This window comes from Panthera tigris, chromosome B2 (genome assembly GCF_018350195.1).
Source record: "Panthera tigris isolate Pti1 chromosome B2, P.tigris_Pti1_mat1.1, whole genome shotgun sequence".
Taxonomy (NCBI): Eukaryota; Metazoa; Chordata; class Mammalia; order Carnivora; family Felidae; genus Panthera; species Panthera tigris.
Genome location: NC_056664.1, coordinates 76,346,514 through 76,366,327, shown reverse-complemented (window position 1 = coordinate 76,366,327; position 19,814 = coordinate 76,346,514). Strand labels below are relative to the sequence as shown.

Genomic DNA, 19,814 nt, shown 5'->3' with positions numbered 1-19,814 from the left:
AGTAAACTTAGCGTGTCTTTCTGTTGTCCTCTACCCCTCAATCTTACTTAGGATTTCTGAAGGATCTGAAAGGATCACTTATTTTTGTCCATTATGGTTCACACATACTAATTGGGAAGTTCTGTATAGTATTGGTGAATTAGCAGATTCATAAAGATCCATATTGGGCCACATAATCTTGAAAAGATCAAGGATCTACTATGCTTGTTATAAATTGAATTTGGCCTTTGCCACTTAGGGTTAGATTTATCTCCTAGAAGCAAACATAAGGTGAGAACTTTTTCAAGAACATCATTAAGAGTTTTATTATGATTGGGGGGGAAAGGACACATATTTGGGCATTTGGTTTACTTAATAATTTTACTTTCTTGCCTTGGGGAAAAGGTTTAGTTGAGGTTTTTAGTAAGGACTGACTCTTTGGTAATAGAAGTGATACATGACATCTGTGCAGTCAAACATGAATCAGAACTTTTTAGATCCTAAATTATTATTTAAACATTTCCCAAAAAGATTGTTCTGTAAGATGGTTAATAATAATTATGCAAAAAGTACAAAATAAAGTGGTCATATTCATTGAGGAAAGTCTATATTAAACAGTTAACTTTTTTTCCTGATACTAAGATATTCAAACATTATGAAAAAATAATAGTAAAAAGTAGAAGCCATCTCCCCAATGTGCATAAGTAGCCATGTGCTCAGCTTGGTGTTAATCATCACAAATATTTTTCTGTGCATTTCTATACATGTGTATACAAATGCATATGCATAATTTTGGGATTTTATTTGTTTTATCTGAATGGAATAACACAGTGTGTATTACTTTACAACTGTCTTTTATCACTTAATAGTGTAAATAGTATAACACTATAAATAGTATAAATTTTTTTACTGCAACACTCCTCAGCACTTGCAGTATACTTGGTGCATTGTGAATCTCCAGAAGGAGGATATATGGTTCTGAGTTTCTTGACCATAGAAGTGTTTTTTCCAGGAGGCTCTTGCAAGAACACTGGTTTAGGAAATGCTGATTTACAGTTTTTGTGTAATATCTGGGAAACAGAGTGAAGATTTTGCTTTATGGTCCACTAAATGATGAGTCACTTTGTAATATAAAATGTTTCACATTTGGCTTTCTTGTTTAGATCTGATAGTCAAGTGTATTGGTGAAGAAGCCAAGTATGAAAGCATTCGACTTCTATTTGATGGCTTACAACAGCCAGTTCTCAATAAACAGGTAAAAATCATTAAAGGAGGTTGACTAGTGTTGGCTAGGTTTTGTGAACGACACACAGTAGGATTCTGGTATGTTATTGTGAAGTGACACTCTCAAGGTGGTGCACTTCAAACATTCGGACAGAAAAAAAATGTTTCATCTTTGTTACTCTTTTTTACTGACTACTTTTTAATTTTTTTAATTAAGTTTTCTATTTTAATTCCAGTATAATTAACATATAGTGTCATATTAGTTTCAAGTATATAATGTGATTTAACCAGTCTGTATATTACTCAGTCCTCATCAGGATAAGTGTACTCTTTCTTAGTCCCCTTCCCCTACAGCATCCATTTCCCCTTGCCTTGTAACCATCAGTTTGTTCTCTGTAGTTTACTTTTTTTTTCTTTATAACATAAGTAGTTTTGACTTAAAATAAACATAGATTCATTGTAGAAAATTTGGAATTTAAATACAAAATTCATGAAATAAAGTAAAATTTTAAAAATTAAGAATTCCATCATTCAGATTACATTAGAATAACCACAGTTAACACTACATATATAGTGCAGTATGTACATATTTTGTTGAGATCCTAATAAGTTAAAATTTTGTATCCTGCTTCCTTCTTCAAAATTTTGTTATGTATAAAATAGTTAAGATAAAATGAATTATGCAGCATAATAATAAAATGTCCACATGTATATTTGAGTTCTGCTCCCTGCCTTCTCATTTAGACATAACCACAGTCCTGAATTTTGTGTTTATCATTTTTATGGTTTTTTGTCTAATGCCTTAAAAAAATTTTTTTTTGGTGCTTTAGCTGACTTATGTTTTATTGGACATTGTGATACAAGAACTATTTCCAGAGCTCAATAAGGTAACTGAAAAGCAGCAGTTTTATTCTTTGTTTTTGATGGTATGCTGACATTTATTTTAATAAGGGACACAAAAATTAAGGAAACCCTTGTTACTATGATCCTTTTAAAAATGAACAACCTTAACAAATGACTCTTTATATTTTCTTTTTTCAACATGCTTAAACACAGAGTCAGTTTTGGGTGGATAGGAAAGGAATAGCCTGTGTTTTGACTTCCCTGCTTCCTAATTACAAGCAGATAGGAATGTTATATACCCTGTAGTCTTTCCAGAGAAAGGTATGAATTTAAATGCTAGCACTAGAATGGGCCAGACTCTTCAGGCTGTTCTCTGTCTGTGACACTGAATGCTGTGTAAGTCAGTCTTGAGTGTTTTTGAGGTGGTTGAACTTATATGAACCCAAGAGTACAAAATGAACTGGAATTAGAGCATGGCAAAATGTCTCTCTCTCTATATATGTCTTAGGTTAGAATTTTAATACACTGAAATTGTTATTAGGCACTTCACAAATGAACGCTGTTTTATTGTCTTCTATTAAATAGATTTATTTTTACTTTAGGTACAAAAAGAAGTTACCTCTGTGACGTCCTGGATGTAAACATTTGGATTTGAGATACAATGACCAGATAGATAACAAATTTCTGCTTTGCTAATTAATGTAGTATATATGTACTTTTTTCTTTTACTTTTGTATATTCTTGTATATATCATGTAATCCAGTGTCTGAATTTTTGATTTTTTTTTTTGTTTTAATAAAGACTAACACAAACTTAATAATGATTAAAAGTGATTGGGTTTCATAGTCTTTCATTTTACACCTGTTACCAAAATTTTATTAGAATATATGTCATTTGCTGTTGCCATTTTTTAAAATGTTTTATTTATTTATTTAGAGAGAGAGCATGTGAGTGTCAGCAGGACAGAGAGAGAGAGGGCAGGGGAGAGAGAATCCCAAGCTGACAATGTGGAGACTGATCTTAAGAACTGTGAGATCACAATCAGAGCCAAAATCAAGAGTCGGATGCTTAACCGACTGAGCCACCCAGGTACCCCTACTATTGCCATTTTTTAAAGAGGTAGGGCAAACAGATAGGACCAATAATCTTTGTATTGTATCACTTTGAAAATAATTATGTTTAGTGTGGAGAAATTGTAGTAAGATCTGATTTGCTTTCTTATTTATGAGTTAATACGTTTCAGTAGATGTATCTTTTCTTTTTTTTGCCCCTATTATCTACACTGGTAACTATGTGTTTATAAAGAAGACATCCTTTTTGAGTTTTTCTTGAGAAACAAAGCACTTTTCCTTACTCTTGCTGGATTGACAGGTTATTGCCCTTTTTAAGTGTGAAAACTGACTACAAACAGATATTTCTGATTGTGTGGTTGCAGCTATATTTTACTGAATGAATGTAGCTATATTCCAGAATCTTATATAACAATTTAGTCAAGTAGATTTTTGGTTTATATTGTCTATTATCTCTCCAAAAGGAAAATACAGAATTAATTGTATTTCTTGAGGGAAGTTAATTTTTTTTTAATTTTTAAAATGTTTATTTAATTTTGAGAGAGAGTGAGTGAGGAGTGGGGGAGGGGCAGAGAGATGGAGATACAGAATCTGAAGCAGGCTCCAGGCTCTGAGCTGTCAGCACAGGGCCCGATGCGGGGCTTGAATTCACGAAATGTGAGATCATGACCTGAGCCGAAGTCCGCGCTGAACCAACCAAGCCACCCAGGCGCCCTAATTAAAAAATTTTTTTAATGTTTGTTTATTTTTGAGAGGGAGACTGAGCAAAAGAGGGGGAGAGGCAGAAGGAGAGGGAGATAGTGAATCAAGAGCAGGCTCCAGGCTCTGGTCTGACAGCACAGAGTCAGACACGGGGCTCAAGCCCATGAAATGTGAGATTATGACCTGAGCCAAAGTCAGATGCTTAACCAACTGAACCACCCAGGCTCCCCTTGAGGAAAGTTAAATTAAAAGATTAGAGTCAGTGTTCGGAATTCTACTTATAGTTCCCTCCCATGCTATACTTTTCTCCTTAAAACAAGTTTGTCTTTCAAGATTGAGCATTTTGTGTTTGCTAATTGGTCATAGCATTCATTTAGGCTATATTTATTGAGTTTCAACTATGTATTAGATACTAAGCTGGGTAATAGGGAACTCTAAATATAATTTGGAAATCTAACCTGTTTAATAGTGTTCACTTATTTTTTTTTTTCCAAAAAAAGTGGTTATTAGGTGTTGGAATTTTTTTTTAATGTTTATTTAGTTTTGAGAGAGAGTACATGCATGAGTGAGGGAAGGGCTGAGAGAGGGAGACAGAGGATCCGCAGCAGGTTCCACACTGACAATAGAAAGTCTGATGTGGGGCCCGAACTTATGGAGCCGCGAGGTCATGACCTTAACTGAAGTTGGACGCTTAACCAACTGAGCCACTCAGGTGCCCTGGTGTTGTAAATTTTTTAAAAAGTGTTTATTTATTTTGAGAGAGAGAGAGAGCATGTTCATGGTGAATGGGGGAGAGGCAGAGAGAGAATCCCAAGCAGGCTCCTTGCTGTCAGCACAGAGCCTGACCTGGGGCTTGATTTCACAGTTTGTGAGATCGTGACCTGAGCTGAAATCAAGAGTTGGATGCTTAACCCAGTGAGCCACCCAGGCACCCCAGTTTTATTATATTTTTAATTGTTTCAAGATTCTAGTATATGTATGAGTTTCTGTGAGTTGGTACTTTAATACAAAGCCTTAAACATTTACTGATTCTCAGGGACAGATGGAAAGTTAATCAGGTTAACTCTTCACATTTGAATCCATAGCATTTTAAGCACTGTTATTTAAAATGTCATGGTGAGCTGGAAAAAGTATTTCACAGCCCTTTTTATCCCATTCTCACCTACTCTCCTTTAAATCGTCATATTCTCTTTATTTAGGTGAGAAAAATGTTTTGAGGAGTGTATCATTCTGTTTGGGCTTCTATAACAAAATACCACAGACTGGGTGGCTCTAATAACAAATTTATTTCTCATAGTTCTGGAGGCTAGAATCCAAGGTAGGTTTCATTGTGAGGCCTCTTCCTTTGGCTTGCAGATAGCTGCCTTCTCACATGTGCTCCTGACCTCTCTGTGTACCTTCGCGGGAGGAGAGAAGGAAAGAGCTTGCTTTCTCTCTCTCTCTCTCTCTGTCCTTATAAGGGCATCAGTCCAATTGGTTAGGGTCCCACTCTTATGACCTCATTTAACCTTAATTACTTCCTAAAAGCCCCATCTCCAAAGACAGTCACAAGGTGGTTTTGGGCTTCAACATACCAATTTTAGGAAGGCACAGTTCCATCCATAGCAGTGGCTGAGCTCTATTTAAAGAAAATGTGTATAAAAATCTACACATACAAAATTAATTATTCATATTATCAAAGGAAAAGGAACCAGATGCAATCTCTGTTGGCAAGGCATTTTATATTCACTATTACATTTTATCATCCATCATAGTAACTGTGAGATGGTATAATTCCTATATTATAGGTAAGGATATTGAAGCCAGAGAAAGTAGTGAAGTTAGAATTCAAACTTCGATTTGTCTCTCATCTTGTCCTTGTTAGTGTTGCCCCATAAAAAGAGCTTTTATTTCCAAAAGTAGTCACTCTTTGGATCCTTTTAAAAAGTATGTTCCCCAGTTATTTCATATATTTTACTTTGTACATTCCTTCCTATCTTTATGTGTGTTCCCTTGTGCATGAGCTTCACATTTTGAAATGTGTTTAATAGAAACAACTATCAGTGTTTCTGGTTGAGGGGATAAAATGAAATTAAATAGATGGGAAGACATTTTCAGATATTTAAAGGACATTAAAATTGTGTTTTAAGTATAATTAGTTATAGATATCAGAAGATCCTGAGAAATGATTGAAAGCAACCACTTAAATGATCATTTTTGACTTAGTAAAAACCATTTGATTTTATTGTAGAAATATAAATAGAAATCTAATTTGCTTCTGTTTTTAGCAGAGTGTGTAATGATATATACAAAATTGTAATTTCAGATATAGTCAACATTGGAATAAAAATGATTGACTAAATGAATGAATGAGCAAATGAATAGTTCTTGCCAGTTCATTATACTTCTGTGTCAAGGAGTATGCTGTCTGTAATGTTCCCAGTTATCTCTTTGGCAGTGCTGGATACACAGAGAAGAAATCTTTAACCTGAGGCCCATGAGCTCCAGTGAAAAATAGTTGTTGTTTTTTTTTAATTTCACTTTTGTTAATTTGATATTTATGATTTTTTTTCCTATCAAACACTCTATGTAATGGATGTATTTGTATTCCAATGACACCCTATTTACATAAAGCAGTGGCAGGCAGGATTTGGCTCTCAGGCTGTAGTTTGCTAATCCCTGATGTTGAAGAACAAAACAAGGGAGAAAAAGGAATACTGTTAGAAAAGTTATAATTACCTTCATATTAAGGAACAAGGGAATTAAATTTTTGGAGAAAGGCAGCTGTCCGTAGGGGTAACTTAATTGGCCTTTTGGTTGCAGAGAGGTTAAAGAAGAGTCAAACACTCTGCGTAATGAAAAGGTGTCTTCTGTAGGTAGAGAAATCTTAATTATCTGTATTCTCTGGAGGGGTGAGGCCAGAGAAAAGGACTGTGTGTGTGGCTTTTGGACTGAGTGAGGAGGAGGGTGGCAGAAAGGTACAAGGGAAGGAATTATACACAGTTTATTCAGTTTATTCAAGTGTGTAGTGCACACTCACCCATGTGCCAGGCAGTTTTAGATAAGCTAGGGATATTATTTGTGCATTTAGAAACCTACATTCAAACTCCAAGAGACAGACAATAAGATAAATAAGGAAATATAGTATCTTAGAAAATAAGTGCTCAGGGGCGCCTGGGTGGCGCAGTCGGTTAAGCGTCCGGCTTCAGCCAGGTCACGATCTCGCGGATCTCGCGGTCTGTGAGTTCGAGCCCCGCGTCAGGCTCTGGGCTGATGGCTCGGAGCCTGGAGCCTGTTTCCGATTCTGTGTCTCCCTCTCTCTCTGCCCCTCCCCCGTTCATGCTCTGTCTCTCTCTGTCCCAAAAATAAATAAAAAACGTTGAAAAAAAAAAATTAAAAAAAATAAAAAAATAAAAAAGAAAATAAGTGCTCAGAAGAAACATTTTGAACTGAGGAGGGGAATATGGGGGAGGGTTGCAGTTTTAAATGGTGGGGTCTGGGACCTTGGAAAAGACTTGAAGGGAGTGAGAAATCAGGTAATGCAGGTATGTAGGAGTCCATGTTCCAAGTAGAGAAAATAGCACATGCAAAGGTTTGAGTGGGAGAGTGTCTGTTTTGTAGGAAGAATAGCACGGAGATCAGTGTGGCCTCACATCAGGGAGAGTGAAGAGAAATAATGTCAGAGAAGTAATGGGAAACCAGATCACAGAGGGCCTTGTAGGCCATTGGGATAATTTATTGTTGCTTTTACTTGTGGAGTGTGGTAAAAAGATTTTGAGCCATTGAGCAACACAGTCTTGCTTAATACTGTAAGACATCACATTGGCTGCTGAATTGAGAACGTTGGGAACTGACTAGAGTGGAGCAGAAGTGGAGACCAGCTCATTTAGGAGGCTGCTGAAGCAATTCAGAAGTGGCAGTGATTCGAAGCAAGGTAGTACTTGTGAAGGGTGTTGTGTGCCTGTGTGTGTGTGTGTGTGTGTATGTGTGTGTGTGTGTGTGTTTTAAGTTGGGAAGCAAGATTTACCCAGGGACATAATGTGAGTTTGAGAAAATGGGAGCAGCCAAGGATGACTCCCCTGTGTCCCCTGAAAAGATGGTGGGGCTTGGGCCCTTATCCCCATTTCCTGTGAATGTGACCTTATTTGGAAATAGTGTTTTTTTTAGGTGACTAAAATTAAGTCATTACAGTGGGCCTAATACAGTATGACTTTGTTCTTATACATAGGGGAAATTTGGACATAGAGACAGACATACAGAGGGAAAAGGATGTAAAAACAGAGGGAAAATACCAGCTATAAGGCAAGGAATGCCTGATGCTACCAGAAGCTAGGAGAGGCTTGGGGTAGATGCTTCACCAGTCTTCAGAAGGAAACAACCTTGCCAACTTGATCTCAGGATGCTTCACCACAGTCTTCAGAAGGAAACAACCTTGCCAACTTGATCTCAGGCTTCTGACCTCCAGAAGGGTGAGACTATAAATTTCTGTTGTTTAAGCCATCCAGTTTATGTCAGTTTATTACAGCAGGCCCAGATAACTAATCAGGAAACTTTCCTAATTTGGGGAAGTGTAGCCATGGATCTATCCATGGACCACAGACTCCTCAAGGGAGCAACTTTTCCTAATGGGCAACTGTTGGCAGTCGCAACTTTCTTCTAAGAAACCCTGCTTATTCTTTGTTAGGAACTGCTGAAGGCAGTTCTGGCACCAAATGGATTTAACGGATCCATTTGATCAAGACAAAACAATTGGTTTATTTATCAGTATGCTTGAAGAAGATTCTTAGATGCACAGCCAGTTGAGACAAATTAATTAAATCCCCAACATTGTCCAACTTGGGCATTTTTATTTTTAGTAAACCACTACAAGCCTCAAAACAATTTCTACATTAGATTCTGTATATGAAAGCCAGAAAATGTAAGAGTATTATTTAAAATATCCTTTACTGTTTTCTCTTATCTAAAAATTGCATGCATTTTTCTTCTTGTGTTTTTGGCTGAAAAGGGGGCTAGGGAAGGTTATCAAATGGCAAGGGACTTATGACCAAGAGAAATGATACCAGTGATAAACCATCAAAAGTTTTCTTTCAGTTGTATTGTCTCAGGTTATAATGTTTGCTTGAGAGAAGAAATAACTACCAAAGACAAGGAGCATATCTTCAGTTTTATTGCACAATTGAATCTACAGCTGTAAAGTGAGGTCATTTCTTAAACCACTGCACAATATATGCACATATATTTAGAAAACTTACAAAAAATGTTCTTTAAAAATTTGTGCTCTAATAGGATTCATTGTATTTTACTGGCCAAGCATAAAAAATATACTCCAAATGCACCTTTCTCTAATTTTCCTCTTCCAATCCTGTTGACATTTGCTTATAGCTAATCTGTATATGCATAGAACTGAGGGCTTTATTTTACTGCAGCAGCCTTTTTAAAGATGTTATAAAATTTTTAAAGTATATTTTGTATCAAGAGTACTTAATATTTGTAAACATTAACAAACACTCCCTCTCCAAACCTCTAGCTGCTGTTTGCTCACCATTTTTTTTTTTTCATTTATTATTTTTGAGAGAGAGAGAGAAACCACATACAGGGGAAGGGACAGAGAGAGGGGAGAGAGGATCTAAAGCAGGCTCTGTGCTGACAGCAGGGAGCACGACACGGGGCTCCAATCCATGAACCATAACCTGGACCAAAGCTGGATGCTTAACTGACTAAGCCACCCAGGTGCCCCTGCTCACCATTTTTTAAGGTGAAGGCTCCCATTTCTCATTGAAATTTATGCAATGCTGAGCAGGCTCACCTGGTCTCACGACCACCTTAAGCAAGTATTTGTTCTTTTGGTTATAAATCATTTCATCAGTCTGGGTGTTTCCTGAACACCCACTCAGGGGCTCACTCCCAGGCAGGAGTTCTCATATTCATACTTGAGCATGACTTAAGAGTGTCCATATTTGCAGGCAGATCTGACTTAAAAATAAATAAATCCTTAAAAATAAATCCTTGTCTCCCCTCTGAGTTTTCCATAACTGCGGTGGGGGATGAGAAGGGACAGAGGGAGAGAGAAAGAGAGACAGAGACTAGGGTAAGTGCTGGCATCTTGCTGGGGAGAACAGGTACAAGTTTAGAATCACACCTTATCTTAAAAGGTTCTCTTCTTATACCCTCACATTAGAAAGAAGGGTGGAAAGAGCACAGAGGCAGAACTGATGGAATCTCATAAAATTATTCACAGGTAATACTATGTATCAGGCACTCTTCTGCTACTCCTTAGCAAATATCTCTTTAACAAATCTAAATGCCCTTTAGCTCTTTTTCTTCCATAATGTAAATATGTCCCCGGTGTCCTGTTCTTCCTTTTCCTTTCTCCCTGCCCCTGGACTATTTTTTGCAGGCTCTAGCCTTTCCCATCATCTGCTGCTGCACTGTTTGTTCCCTGACTTGTTAAAGGCACATGGGTGGCCTCAGGAGAGAATGCTGCCTGTGTTTAGTCCATGAAACTCAATGTAACAACAAGATCTAAAAAGGGAAAAGTTAGAGATATGAAATAAAGCAGAGACTTGTCATCCAGGAGCTTGATGCCATTGACAGTTATGAGCAGAGGAGACCATTAAGTATCTTTCTGAACAGCAACTGGATGTAGTTGAAAGAGTCTGGACTTGAGGTCAGAAAACCTGGGTGCAGGTCTTAGATTTGTCACTTTCAGCTGTATGGCTTTGAACAAGTCAGCTCTTTCTGAGTTTCAGTTTCCCTGTCTGCCAAATGGGAAAAACATCGCCTGCCTTGCCCACCAAAAAAAGTTATAGGCATCAAATAAGATAAAAACTGCCTTGTAAAGGATAGAGTTCTATGTAAACATAAATTGTTTGGTGGATTAAAATGGATATTAAAAAAATGATTTCTGTGGTTTAAAATAGTTAATATAAGTTTTATTAAAATTTGCATATGTAAACTAAAGATGGTTGGCTCTCCCCTCAAAGGGCTCATTTTCATTTTTTCCTGTGTGTTCAGTGACTTGCTGATCCTGAGTAATGATGTCAGTGTCTTCATTTACAAGCCTCCAGCCTCAGCTTCTGGGGTCCAGCAAAGATGGTCTGTGCCATCACCAAGCCAGTTCCTAAAATGCAGACTTGAATCTCACTTGAAAAAAAAAATGCAGTTCCACACATTAATGGCAAGAGGAATTTTTGGCTACTGGTATAAAACAATGCTCACTGCCAAAAAGGAAAGAAATGTTAGAAAAAAGCTTCCACGGCAATGACTTCCTGCAGAAAACTTGATCCGACCTTCAACTGCTGGATAAATTACTTTCATTTTTAAGATGTATCCAGAAACCACGTTGATATCTTGATCACCTGGAAAAATATATACATTATTTTAACTACAGAATAAGTAATTACCAATTAAGAGTAAGAGGTGGGAAAACCAACGTATTTCTCTAAAGTCTTTTGTAATTGTAAGAGGGAAGATACTACTTTCATAAGCAAGGATAAAATGTCACAAAAGACAAGAAAAGTGATTACAGGTGCAAAGAATTTGATTGCTTTTTCATGTTCCAGATGTGAAATGTGCCCACTGTTGACTACTAGACAACTGGAGGGAATAGTCATCTCAAAAGGTTGTTGACCTTTAATACTGCTTTTGAACCACTCCAAAACAAGGGCATTAGGGAAATGGTTGAGAGCAATTAGTTGAGACATAAAAGTGGCTTTCTTCTGCTTGCCTGGTCAGAAGTCATTTTTGCATAATTGACAGACAATGGAGACTTCATTTCCAAAAGAGAGGAGACCTGATAAATACTAATTGCCTATAACTACAACAAACCCATAGGGACCTGACAAAATTTTGTTTTAAAAATATCACTCAACAGATCATATATCTGATAAGCAGTTAATACCCAAAATATATAAAGAACTCCTAGAACTCAAAAGAAAAACAAAATAAAAATCTGATTAAAAAATGGGCAGAGGATCTGAATAGATTTTCCAAAGGAGACCTACAGATGCCCAACGGATACATGAAGAGATACTGAACATCACTAATCATCTGGGAAATGCAAATCAAAACCACAGGGATATCCCTTCTCTGTCTAGAATGGCTATTATCAAAAAGACTAGAAATAACAAGTGTTGGCAAGGATGTGGAAAGTGCACCCTTGTGCACTATTGGTGGGAATGTACTTGATGTAGTCACTATGGGAAACAGTATGGAGGCCCCTCAAAAAATCAAAAATAGAACCATTGTATGATCCAGCAATTCCACTTTAGAGTATTTGAAGAAAACACACTAATTCAAAAAGTAACATGCACCCCCATGTTCACTGCAGCATTATTTATAATAGACAAAATAGGGAAAAAACCTAAGTGTCTGTGGTAGATGAATGGATAAAGAAAATGTGATTCCACACAATGGAATACTATTCAGCCATAAAAAGAATGAAATATTGCCTTTTGCGATAACACGGATAGACCTTGAGAGCATTGTGCTAAATGAAATCTATCAGAGAAAGACGAATACCATCTCTTCTCACTTGTATGTGGAATTAAACAACAGCGACAAAACCAAACTTGCATATATAGAGAACAGACTGGCGGTTGCCAGAGGTGGGGGTAGGGGGGTGGGAAAAATGGGTGAAGGGGGTTAAAAATCCAGACTTCCAGTCACAAATAAGTCATAGGGATGTATGTACAGCATGATGACTAGAGTCCATACTGTATTGCATATTGAAAGTTGCTACAAGGGCAGATCTTAAAAGTTTACCTCACAAGAGAAAAAAAATTTGTGACTATGTATGATATTAACTAGACATTGTGATGATCATTTTGCAATACATACATATATTGAACCATGTACACCTGAAATTAAAACATTGTGTTATATGTCAATTATACCTCCACAAAAAAAATACACTAATATTTTTAAAAAGAACTCTGCAGTGGTTCTCATCCCTGCATTAGAATTGCTGGAAGAGTCTTTTCCCCCAACACAATTATATTGGAATCTCTTAAAAGCTGGGGCCAAAGTATTGATATTTAATTTAAAATGCTCTCCAACTAAGTCTGATACACAGCTAGGGTTGAGAACCCTTAGGGCCAAGGCTTCCTCAGCCTTCTATGTGAGCTCCTCTCTCAAACTTAATCAGTCTGGGTTTAATCTGCACAGCCCCCAGCCTCTGTCTCATGTGGGACCCAAGAGGACACTTCTGTAAAGCCTGCGCTTCCATCATCTTTCATGGAATGTGCAGAAGTAGCTAGCATCTTTCCTGGCAGGAAGGCTGCCTCCTTTGCCCTGGCTCTGCTCTCCACCCTCCTTGAAACAAGAGGCTGAAACAGCAGGCCCACCACAGGAAAGCTGACAAGGAAGTACCAGAGCTCTTTTCTGGAAATGCAAAGTTGTGCACATGCTTTATAAGCACGCTGGCTTCTGCCCTAGAGAAGAGGAAGGGGTAGTATATTCTATCAATGGATCAATGGACTTCATGCATGTGAAGTGGTTCTTTTTTTTTTTTTTAATGGCCCTGTGCTGGTGGTATCCTCTGGGCCTCTGTGGGACTCAAATCTACCATCAGCCGACTTCCATATGATTTTTAAAAGTGAGGTTGCAGTATAATGACCCTAAATGCTGCCAAAAATACTGAGGTCAGGTGTGGTTGTTCCTTTCAATACTCCACCAACCCAATGTGCTAAAAAGGGGGAGGGGAGCACAGCCCATCTACTCCTACCTGACCTATTCACACTAAAAGCTTCAAGAAAGCTTACAGGATTTTCCAGATCCAATCTAAAGTTCTAGAAATGAGGTTTCTCATTAAGTGCAAAACCCATTGATATTTCACAATTTAAATAGCTGTTTATACATACTTAACAGAATTTTAAAACATTTTGGGCTTGGATGGGTGGCTACGTGTGCCGAAGAGGGGTAGGGCACATATTCTCCAAAGCAGTGCTGCTATTTTCCAACAAAGCGGGAGGGAGGCGGCAACAAAGGGGCAGGATCTGATTTCTGGCACTGCAGTCCTGGCATCCTGAGTAGTTTCCCTCTTTGGCCCAGTTTTGTTCTTGAGTACTTTGGAGTAGGGAGAGGAAGAGACACTTGTGCTTACCAGAGTCGTGTCTTAATGCTTCATCTTTTATCATCTGGAATCCATCTCCACCATTGGCAAGGAAGCTTGGAAGGATAACCTTATATATCTCATCCATTCTGAGAGGCTCATAACTGGGCACTCGACACTGGGTGCAAAGAACATCCAATTTGACCACTCTGTCCCCAGGTTTTCGGGAAAGATCATACACCACATGAATTCCTAGAAAAGAAACGAATCTGTATGTTTTCACTGGATCCAGAGGGAAATTTCTGTTTTCTAAGAAAGAGATTTGGCCAAAATATGGAATTGGGGCACTCGGCTTGGTTTTCACTGAGTCTGAGCTTGAGTGAAATTTCAGCAAGAATTGAGGTGACATTGCAGCATTTGGTTAGATTGCGTTTGCATTTCTTGGTTAGGTTTATCCTTGAGTCTTGGGAGGTCTGAGAACCACTGGGAGGAAAACTGGCTCTGCTTCAGTATGGGCAAGGGGTAACAGTGCAGGGAGAAACCACATCTTTTTAAAATCCTAAATGAGTTGGTCAGCCACTTGGTTCAATGGCTTTGGAAAATGAGAAATAGATGAGAGGTACAGAATATTTGTTCTAATTTTGAAGACTACTAAATGATAATAATTTGGGTTTGGATGACTTTCACAAGACATGTTAACTACCCAGCACTGTGATGGAGCACCAAAACCCTGTTGTCCCCCCAAGTCTCTCCTGGAAAAGTGCAGAATGTTTGGGTTACCCCACAGGCATTAGGCTATGGCTCCACCACCATCTGCAGCTCCCCCCCTCAATCCAAAGAGTTGGGGGTTCTGTAGAAGGAGGACTTGACAAAGCAATCACACTATCAAGTGAGGCCCACCATCTACAGTAAAAAAAAAAAGGGGGGGGCAAATTATGGTATCAGTATCAAGGTTATAAATTTAACGATTAATTCGTTGGACTGTGGAAGTTATTACTGACAAAAGTGTTTCACATTCACAAGTCCTTGGCAATTTGGGAAGCATTTATTTTCATTCAGTTTTCACTGTGATCCATGAGATGAGCAGGGCAGATGTTTTCAGAACATTCAGAGAGGTTGAAGACCTGTCCCACGTCACAGTGGAACTAGAACCAGGTGTTCCGATGTGTCTATGTAGTCGGCCGCCCCTCCCAGACATCATCCTCGCTAATACTGATTGGATATTGAATTCCTTTGAACCTCTGCATGGTACCAGGCAATTATGAATAGAACGGAGAATGGTGGTTTTGGTTTTTTTCTAAAAAAAAAAAAATACTGAGTGTTTAAACAACTAAGATTTTAATAGAAACTAGACCTCAAGGCCGCTGACCTGCTTAGAGTCTGGAGGGCCAGCTCCTATAGTGAGTCTATCTGACATCCAAATCAGGTGTAGCAACTACTGCTCATTGCCAAGGCATTGAGGCGTTGACCCTGACCTAATCTCAGTTGGTCTGGGAGCCCATGACCATTGAGAGACTATGCATTCATGTTGGGTGGGGGGAAAACCTAAACAAATCTGGCAGTGGAGGTCCTGGGGAGTGAGGAACTAAGCCAACCAGCAGGACAAACCCACTTCACTTCAAAGGGTGACTTACCGCCCACCTGCAGGAACTCTCCAGTAGACTGGCCATAGCGGTACACGCTGTGCTCAAAGGCCGCCTTCAGGGTGGAACCTTTTAATTGGACCAGGTCAAAGGTTCCTCCAAAGGGCAACACAGCAGCCAGGTTCTCCCAGGTAATTGTGCCTGATGGTAGTTGTAGATGGGGTGAGAAGGAAAACAGCTTGAGAATAAGATTACCCCAAGACCAGCTTCCTTTAGGGTTGGTGGAGATGAAGGAGACAAGAGGCTATTGGAAGGCTATTAGTACAGCATCAGCTGTGTGAGTGGTTCCTGACACTCAGGGAGGGAATGGATTCAAGAGGCCTCTGGCCATGCTCTCAACCACTGGGCAAGATGACAGGTGCTTATAAATGGCTGTGGCTCCAAAGTCACCAGTGCTCTGCCCTGGATCTCTGGCTTATAGCTGGGTCTTCAGTGGGTGTTGAGCATTGCTCAGTTCCTCCAGACAGGCAGTGTGTCCCTGCCACCTGTCCTTGTTTGACAATGAGATGAGCTTGGGGCTTTACACTGAGACTACCTGGTTTGACAGCAGATCAGGGAAGACTGCAAGAGCGGTTTGAATATCTGACTAGTTGGTTTGTTTTACCATGCAAGATCCTGGATATCTGTAAATGCACTAAAAGAATTTAATCCAGTAGGGTGTTGTTGTTTTTTTGTTTTGTTTTGTTTTGTTTTTGTTTTTTTCCAGCACAGAACATGGACAGTTTGTCCCTTTCTCTTTCCAGGTATCAAGGAGGCGGCTGTTGGTAATCAGCAATAATTAGTATTTGGTTTTGTGTGTCAGAAGTTTAGATCAAGATTGGGTTCCATTCACCCTCGCTCTCCACTCTGTGTGTGAATACATATGAGAACACACAAGCATGTGTGTGCCCTTCTGCTTAGGCACTGACTTGAGTAGCAGTTAACCGAAACTGGAGAGGCTGACATTGTGGTACATGGCTGACAGGACAGATGAGCTGAGGCCACCCAGGGGCACGGTCAGAGAGAGACCTGAGCTGACACCCTGAGCCTGGGAAGCATACCGTTGTTCCGCTCGTCAATGGGTGACCGAATGCCACCTCCATTTAGAATGCACATGGACACATGGTTCCAGGACACTTCATCCGAGTGTCTAATGTTGTTGTTAATCTGCAACAGTAGCATGAATTTACATTAGTTATTCTAGACCTTCTTCCATAGTATCAGTTTTAGGGATTTGGTTATCTCTACCATGGAAATAAAGCTGCTTCTTCCTGCTCCTGTGTTCCCAGAGATTTCTCAAGTATAGTCAGTCAGAACTAGTTTTATGCTCTGAGAAGCAAAAATAAGAAATAGTGACCAGTCCCGTGTCAGACTCTTAGAAGCAAGTAGCCCTGAGCCCCCTTTCCTAAGACCCTTCTACTCTCAGGCCAGTGGGCATTAGCAAAACTGGCTCTTGTGTCAGGACAGGACCTCCATGCAAATTGGTCCACCATACCTCTCCTTCCCCACCTCCTCCAGGCCCCACACTTGCTCCTGAAGGCGTGACCTGAAAACCTTTCCACTCAGGACCTCAAGCCAACAAGATCCCTGGCCTCCATGTCAAATTTCCAAGTTGGCAATTTTGGAGGCACAGAGATGGCCTCCTGAAATGGGTGAATCCGTTTCATTCTTTTCTTTTACAAAATATGTGTTTAGTTACAAGAAATAAAATGAATATATTCTCATTTGAAAAAAAAAATAGCGCAAAAGCAAGTGTTTTCTTAACACTTGCCTCTGCCTCTTAAAAGAGAGGTAAGCACTGCTAACAGCTTGTTTCCTTCCAGACTTTTCTCTAAACATTCCCATACTGGCTACTCTTTAGCTACTTTTTTTTTTTTTTTCAAAATAGGATTCTTCTTTAATATTATGATTTTTTAAAGTATAATGTATTGTCAAATTGGCTAATATACAGTGTGTAAAGTGTGCTCCTGGTTTTTGGGGTAGATTCCCATGGTTCATTGTTTACATATAATACCCAGTGCTCATCTCAACAAGTGCCCTCCTCAATGCCCATCACCCATTTTTCCCTCTCCCCCACCCCCCCCCATCAACCCTCAGATTGTTTACTGTATTTAAGAGTCCCTTATGGTTTGCCTTTCTCCCTCCCTGTTTGTAACTTTTTTCCCCCTTCCCTCCCCCCATGGTCTTCTGTTAAGTTTCTCAAGATCCACATATGAGTGAAAACATATGATATCTGTTCTCTGACTTATTTCACTCCGCATAATAACTTTCAGTTCCATCCACCTTGCTGCAAATGGCATGATTTCATTCTTTCTCATTGCCAAGCAGTATTCCATCATAGATATAAAATACATCTTTATCCATTCATTAGTTGATGGACATTTAGGCTCTTTCCATAATTTGGCTGTTGTTGAAAGTGTGGCTATAAACATTGGAGTACATGTGCCCCTATGAATCAGCACTCCTGCATCCTTTGGATAAATTCCTAGTAGTGCTATTGCTGGGTTGTAGGGTAGTTCTATTTTTAATTTTTTGAGGAACCTCCACACTGTTTTCCAGAGCGGCCGCACGAGTGCAACAGTGCAAGAGGGTTCCCATTTCTCCATATCTCTGCCAGCATCTGTTGTTTCCTGAGTTGTTCATTTTAGCCACTCTGACCAGTGTGACCTGGTATCTCAGTGTGGTTTTGATTTTTATTTCCCTGATGATGAGTGATATTCAGCATCTTTTCACGTGTCTGTTGGCCATCTGAATGCCTTCTTTGGAAAAGTGTCTATTCATGTCTTCTGCCCATTTCTTCACTGGATTATTTGTTTTTCAGGTGTTGAGTTTGGTAAGTTCTTTATAGATTTTGCATCCTAGCCCTTTATCTGATATGTCATTTGCAAATATCTTTTCCCATTCTGTCAGTTGCCTTTTAGTTTTGTTGATTGTTTCCTTTGCAGTGCAGAAGATTTTTGTCGTGATGAGGTCCCAGTAGTTCATTTTTGCTTTTGTTTCCCTTGCCTTTGGAGATGTGTCGAGCAAGAAATCGCTGCGGCTGAGGTCAGAGAGGTTTTTTCCTGCTTTCTCCTGTAGGGTTTTGATGGTTTCCTGTCTCACATTTAGGTCTTTCATCCATTTTGTGTTTATTTTTGTGTACGGTGTAAGAAAGTGGTCTAGTTTCATTCTTCTGTATGTTGATGTCCAGTTCTCCCAGCATCAGAGACTTTTTTCCATTGGATGCTCTTTCCTGCTTTGTCAAAGATTAGTTGGCCACACATTTGTGGGTCTAATTCTGGGTACTCTATTCTATTCCTTTTGTCTATGTGTCTATTTTTGTGCCAATACCATACTGTCTTGATGATTACAGCTTTGTAATAGAAGCTAAAGTCTGAGATTGTGATGCCTCCTGCTTTGGTTTTCTTTTTCAATATTACTTTGACTCTTTGGGGTCTTTTGTGGTTCCATACAAATTTTAGGACTGTTTGTTATAGCTTTGAGAAGAATGCTGGTGCAATTTTAATTGGGATTGCATTGAATATGTAGATTGCTTTGGGTAGTACTGACATTTTAACAATATTTGTTCTTCCAATCCATGAGCATGGAATGTTTTTCGATTTGTGTTCTATAGTTTCCAACATACAAATCTTTTATTCTTTGGTTAGGTTTATTCCTAGGTATTTTATGGTTCTTGGTGCAATTGTAAATGGGATCAATTTCTTGATTTCTCTGTTGCTTCATTATTGGTGTATAGAAACGCAACCAATTTCTGTACATTGATTTTGTACCCTGCAACTATGCTGAATTCATGTATCAGTTCTAGCAGCCTTTTGGTGGAATCCTTTGGGTTTTCCATGTAGAGTATCATGGCATCTATGAAAAGTGTCTTTAGCTACTTCTTTTGTGTGACTGCATACAAAAGAAGAGCCAGCACTGGTCTGACCTTGGGAAGTGCGGACATTGTCATTTACTTGGCAGTCAGTTATTGAGAGTATATATATCGGGCACTGGGCTCCAGGTACCAAGCACAGTGCCAAGCACAGACAAAGAATCAGCCTCCTGGGTGCGGACTTTGGTGGGAGTGTTAAGTCTGGCCTGGGGACCCTGGTTCAGCCTGGCTCCCCAGGGGCTGCCAACAGCCAGTCTCTTGTAGACAGGTAGACAGTGGGGTGTTTTCTTGAGCGATCTATTCAGCCACAGGCCTTATTATAACTGCATGTCGTCATTCTCTGCTTGTGAAGGAGGCTTCCAGTCACACAAGGCCTTGTTCTCCGGATCCAAGAGGGCAGATCAGTGAGACACTCTGGCCAATTTAGGCCCAAGCAAATGTGTTTTATCTACTATGTCTACATCTTCAGAATA

General features: G+C 39.2%; 2 protein-coding genes across 9 annotated transcripts in view; one reads left to right on the top strand and one right to left on the bottom strand.

Moving 5' to 3' along the window:
* The window catches only part of SNX14 (sorting nexin 14), a 77,298-nt gene extending 74,423 nt beyond the window's left edge, over positions 1-2,875 (top strand). For 4 of the 8 annotated variants that reach the window (XM_042986766.1, XM_042986763.1, XM_042986765.1 and 1 more), the window contains 3 exons: positions 1,143-1,234; positions 2,034-2,090; positions 2,649-2,875. In XM_042986766.1, coding sequence (XP_042842700.1) covers positions 1,143-1,234; positions 2,034-2,090; positions 2,649-2,687 — 188 coding nt within the window. In that variant the 3' untranslated portion in view covers positions 2,688-2,875. The other 4 variants (XM_042986761.1, XM_042986764.1, XM_042986760.1 and 1 more) reach the window with 2 other exon arrangements.
* Positions 2,876-8,942: 6,067 nt separating this feature from the next.
* NT5E (5'-nucleotidase ecto) overlaps positions 8,943-19,814 on the bottom strand; it is a 49,474-nt gene continuing 38,602 nt past the window's right edge. Inside the window, exons 6-9 of the mRNA XM_007076939.2 lie at positions 16,532-16,637; positions 15,483-15,632; positions 13,900-14,100; positions 8,943-11,155 (exon numbers count right to left, since the gene is read on the bottom strand). Of these exons, the coding sequence (XP_007077001.2) occupies positions 10,992-11,155; positions 13,900-14,100; positions 15,483-15,632; positions 16,532-16,637 (621 nt within the window). The 3' untranslated portion in view covers positions 8,943-10,991. The remainder of the gene's footprint in view (positions 11,156-13,899; positions 14,101-15,482; positions 15,633-16,531; positions 16,638-19,814) is intronic.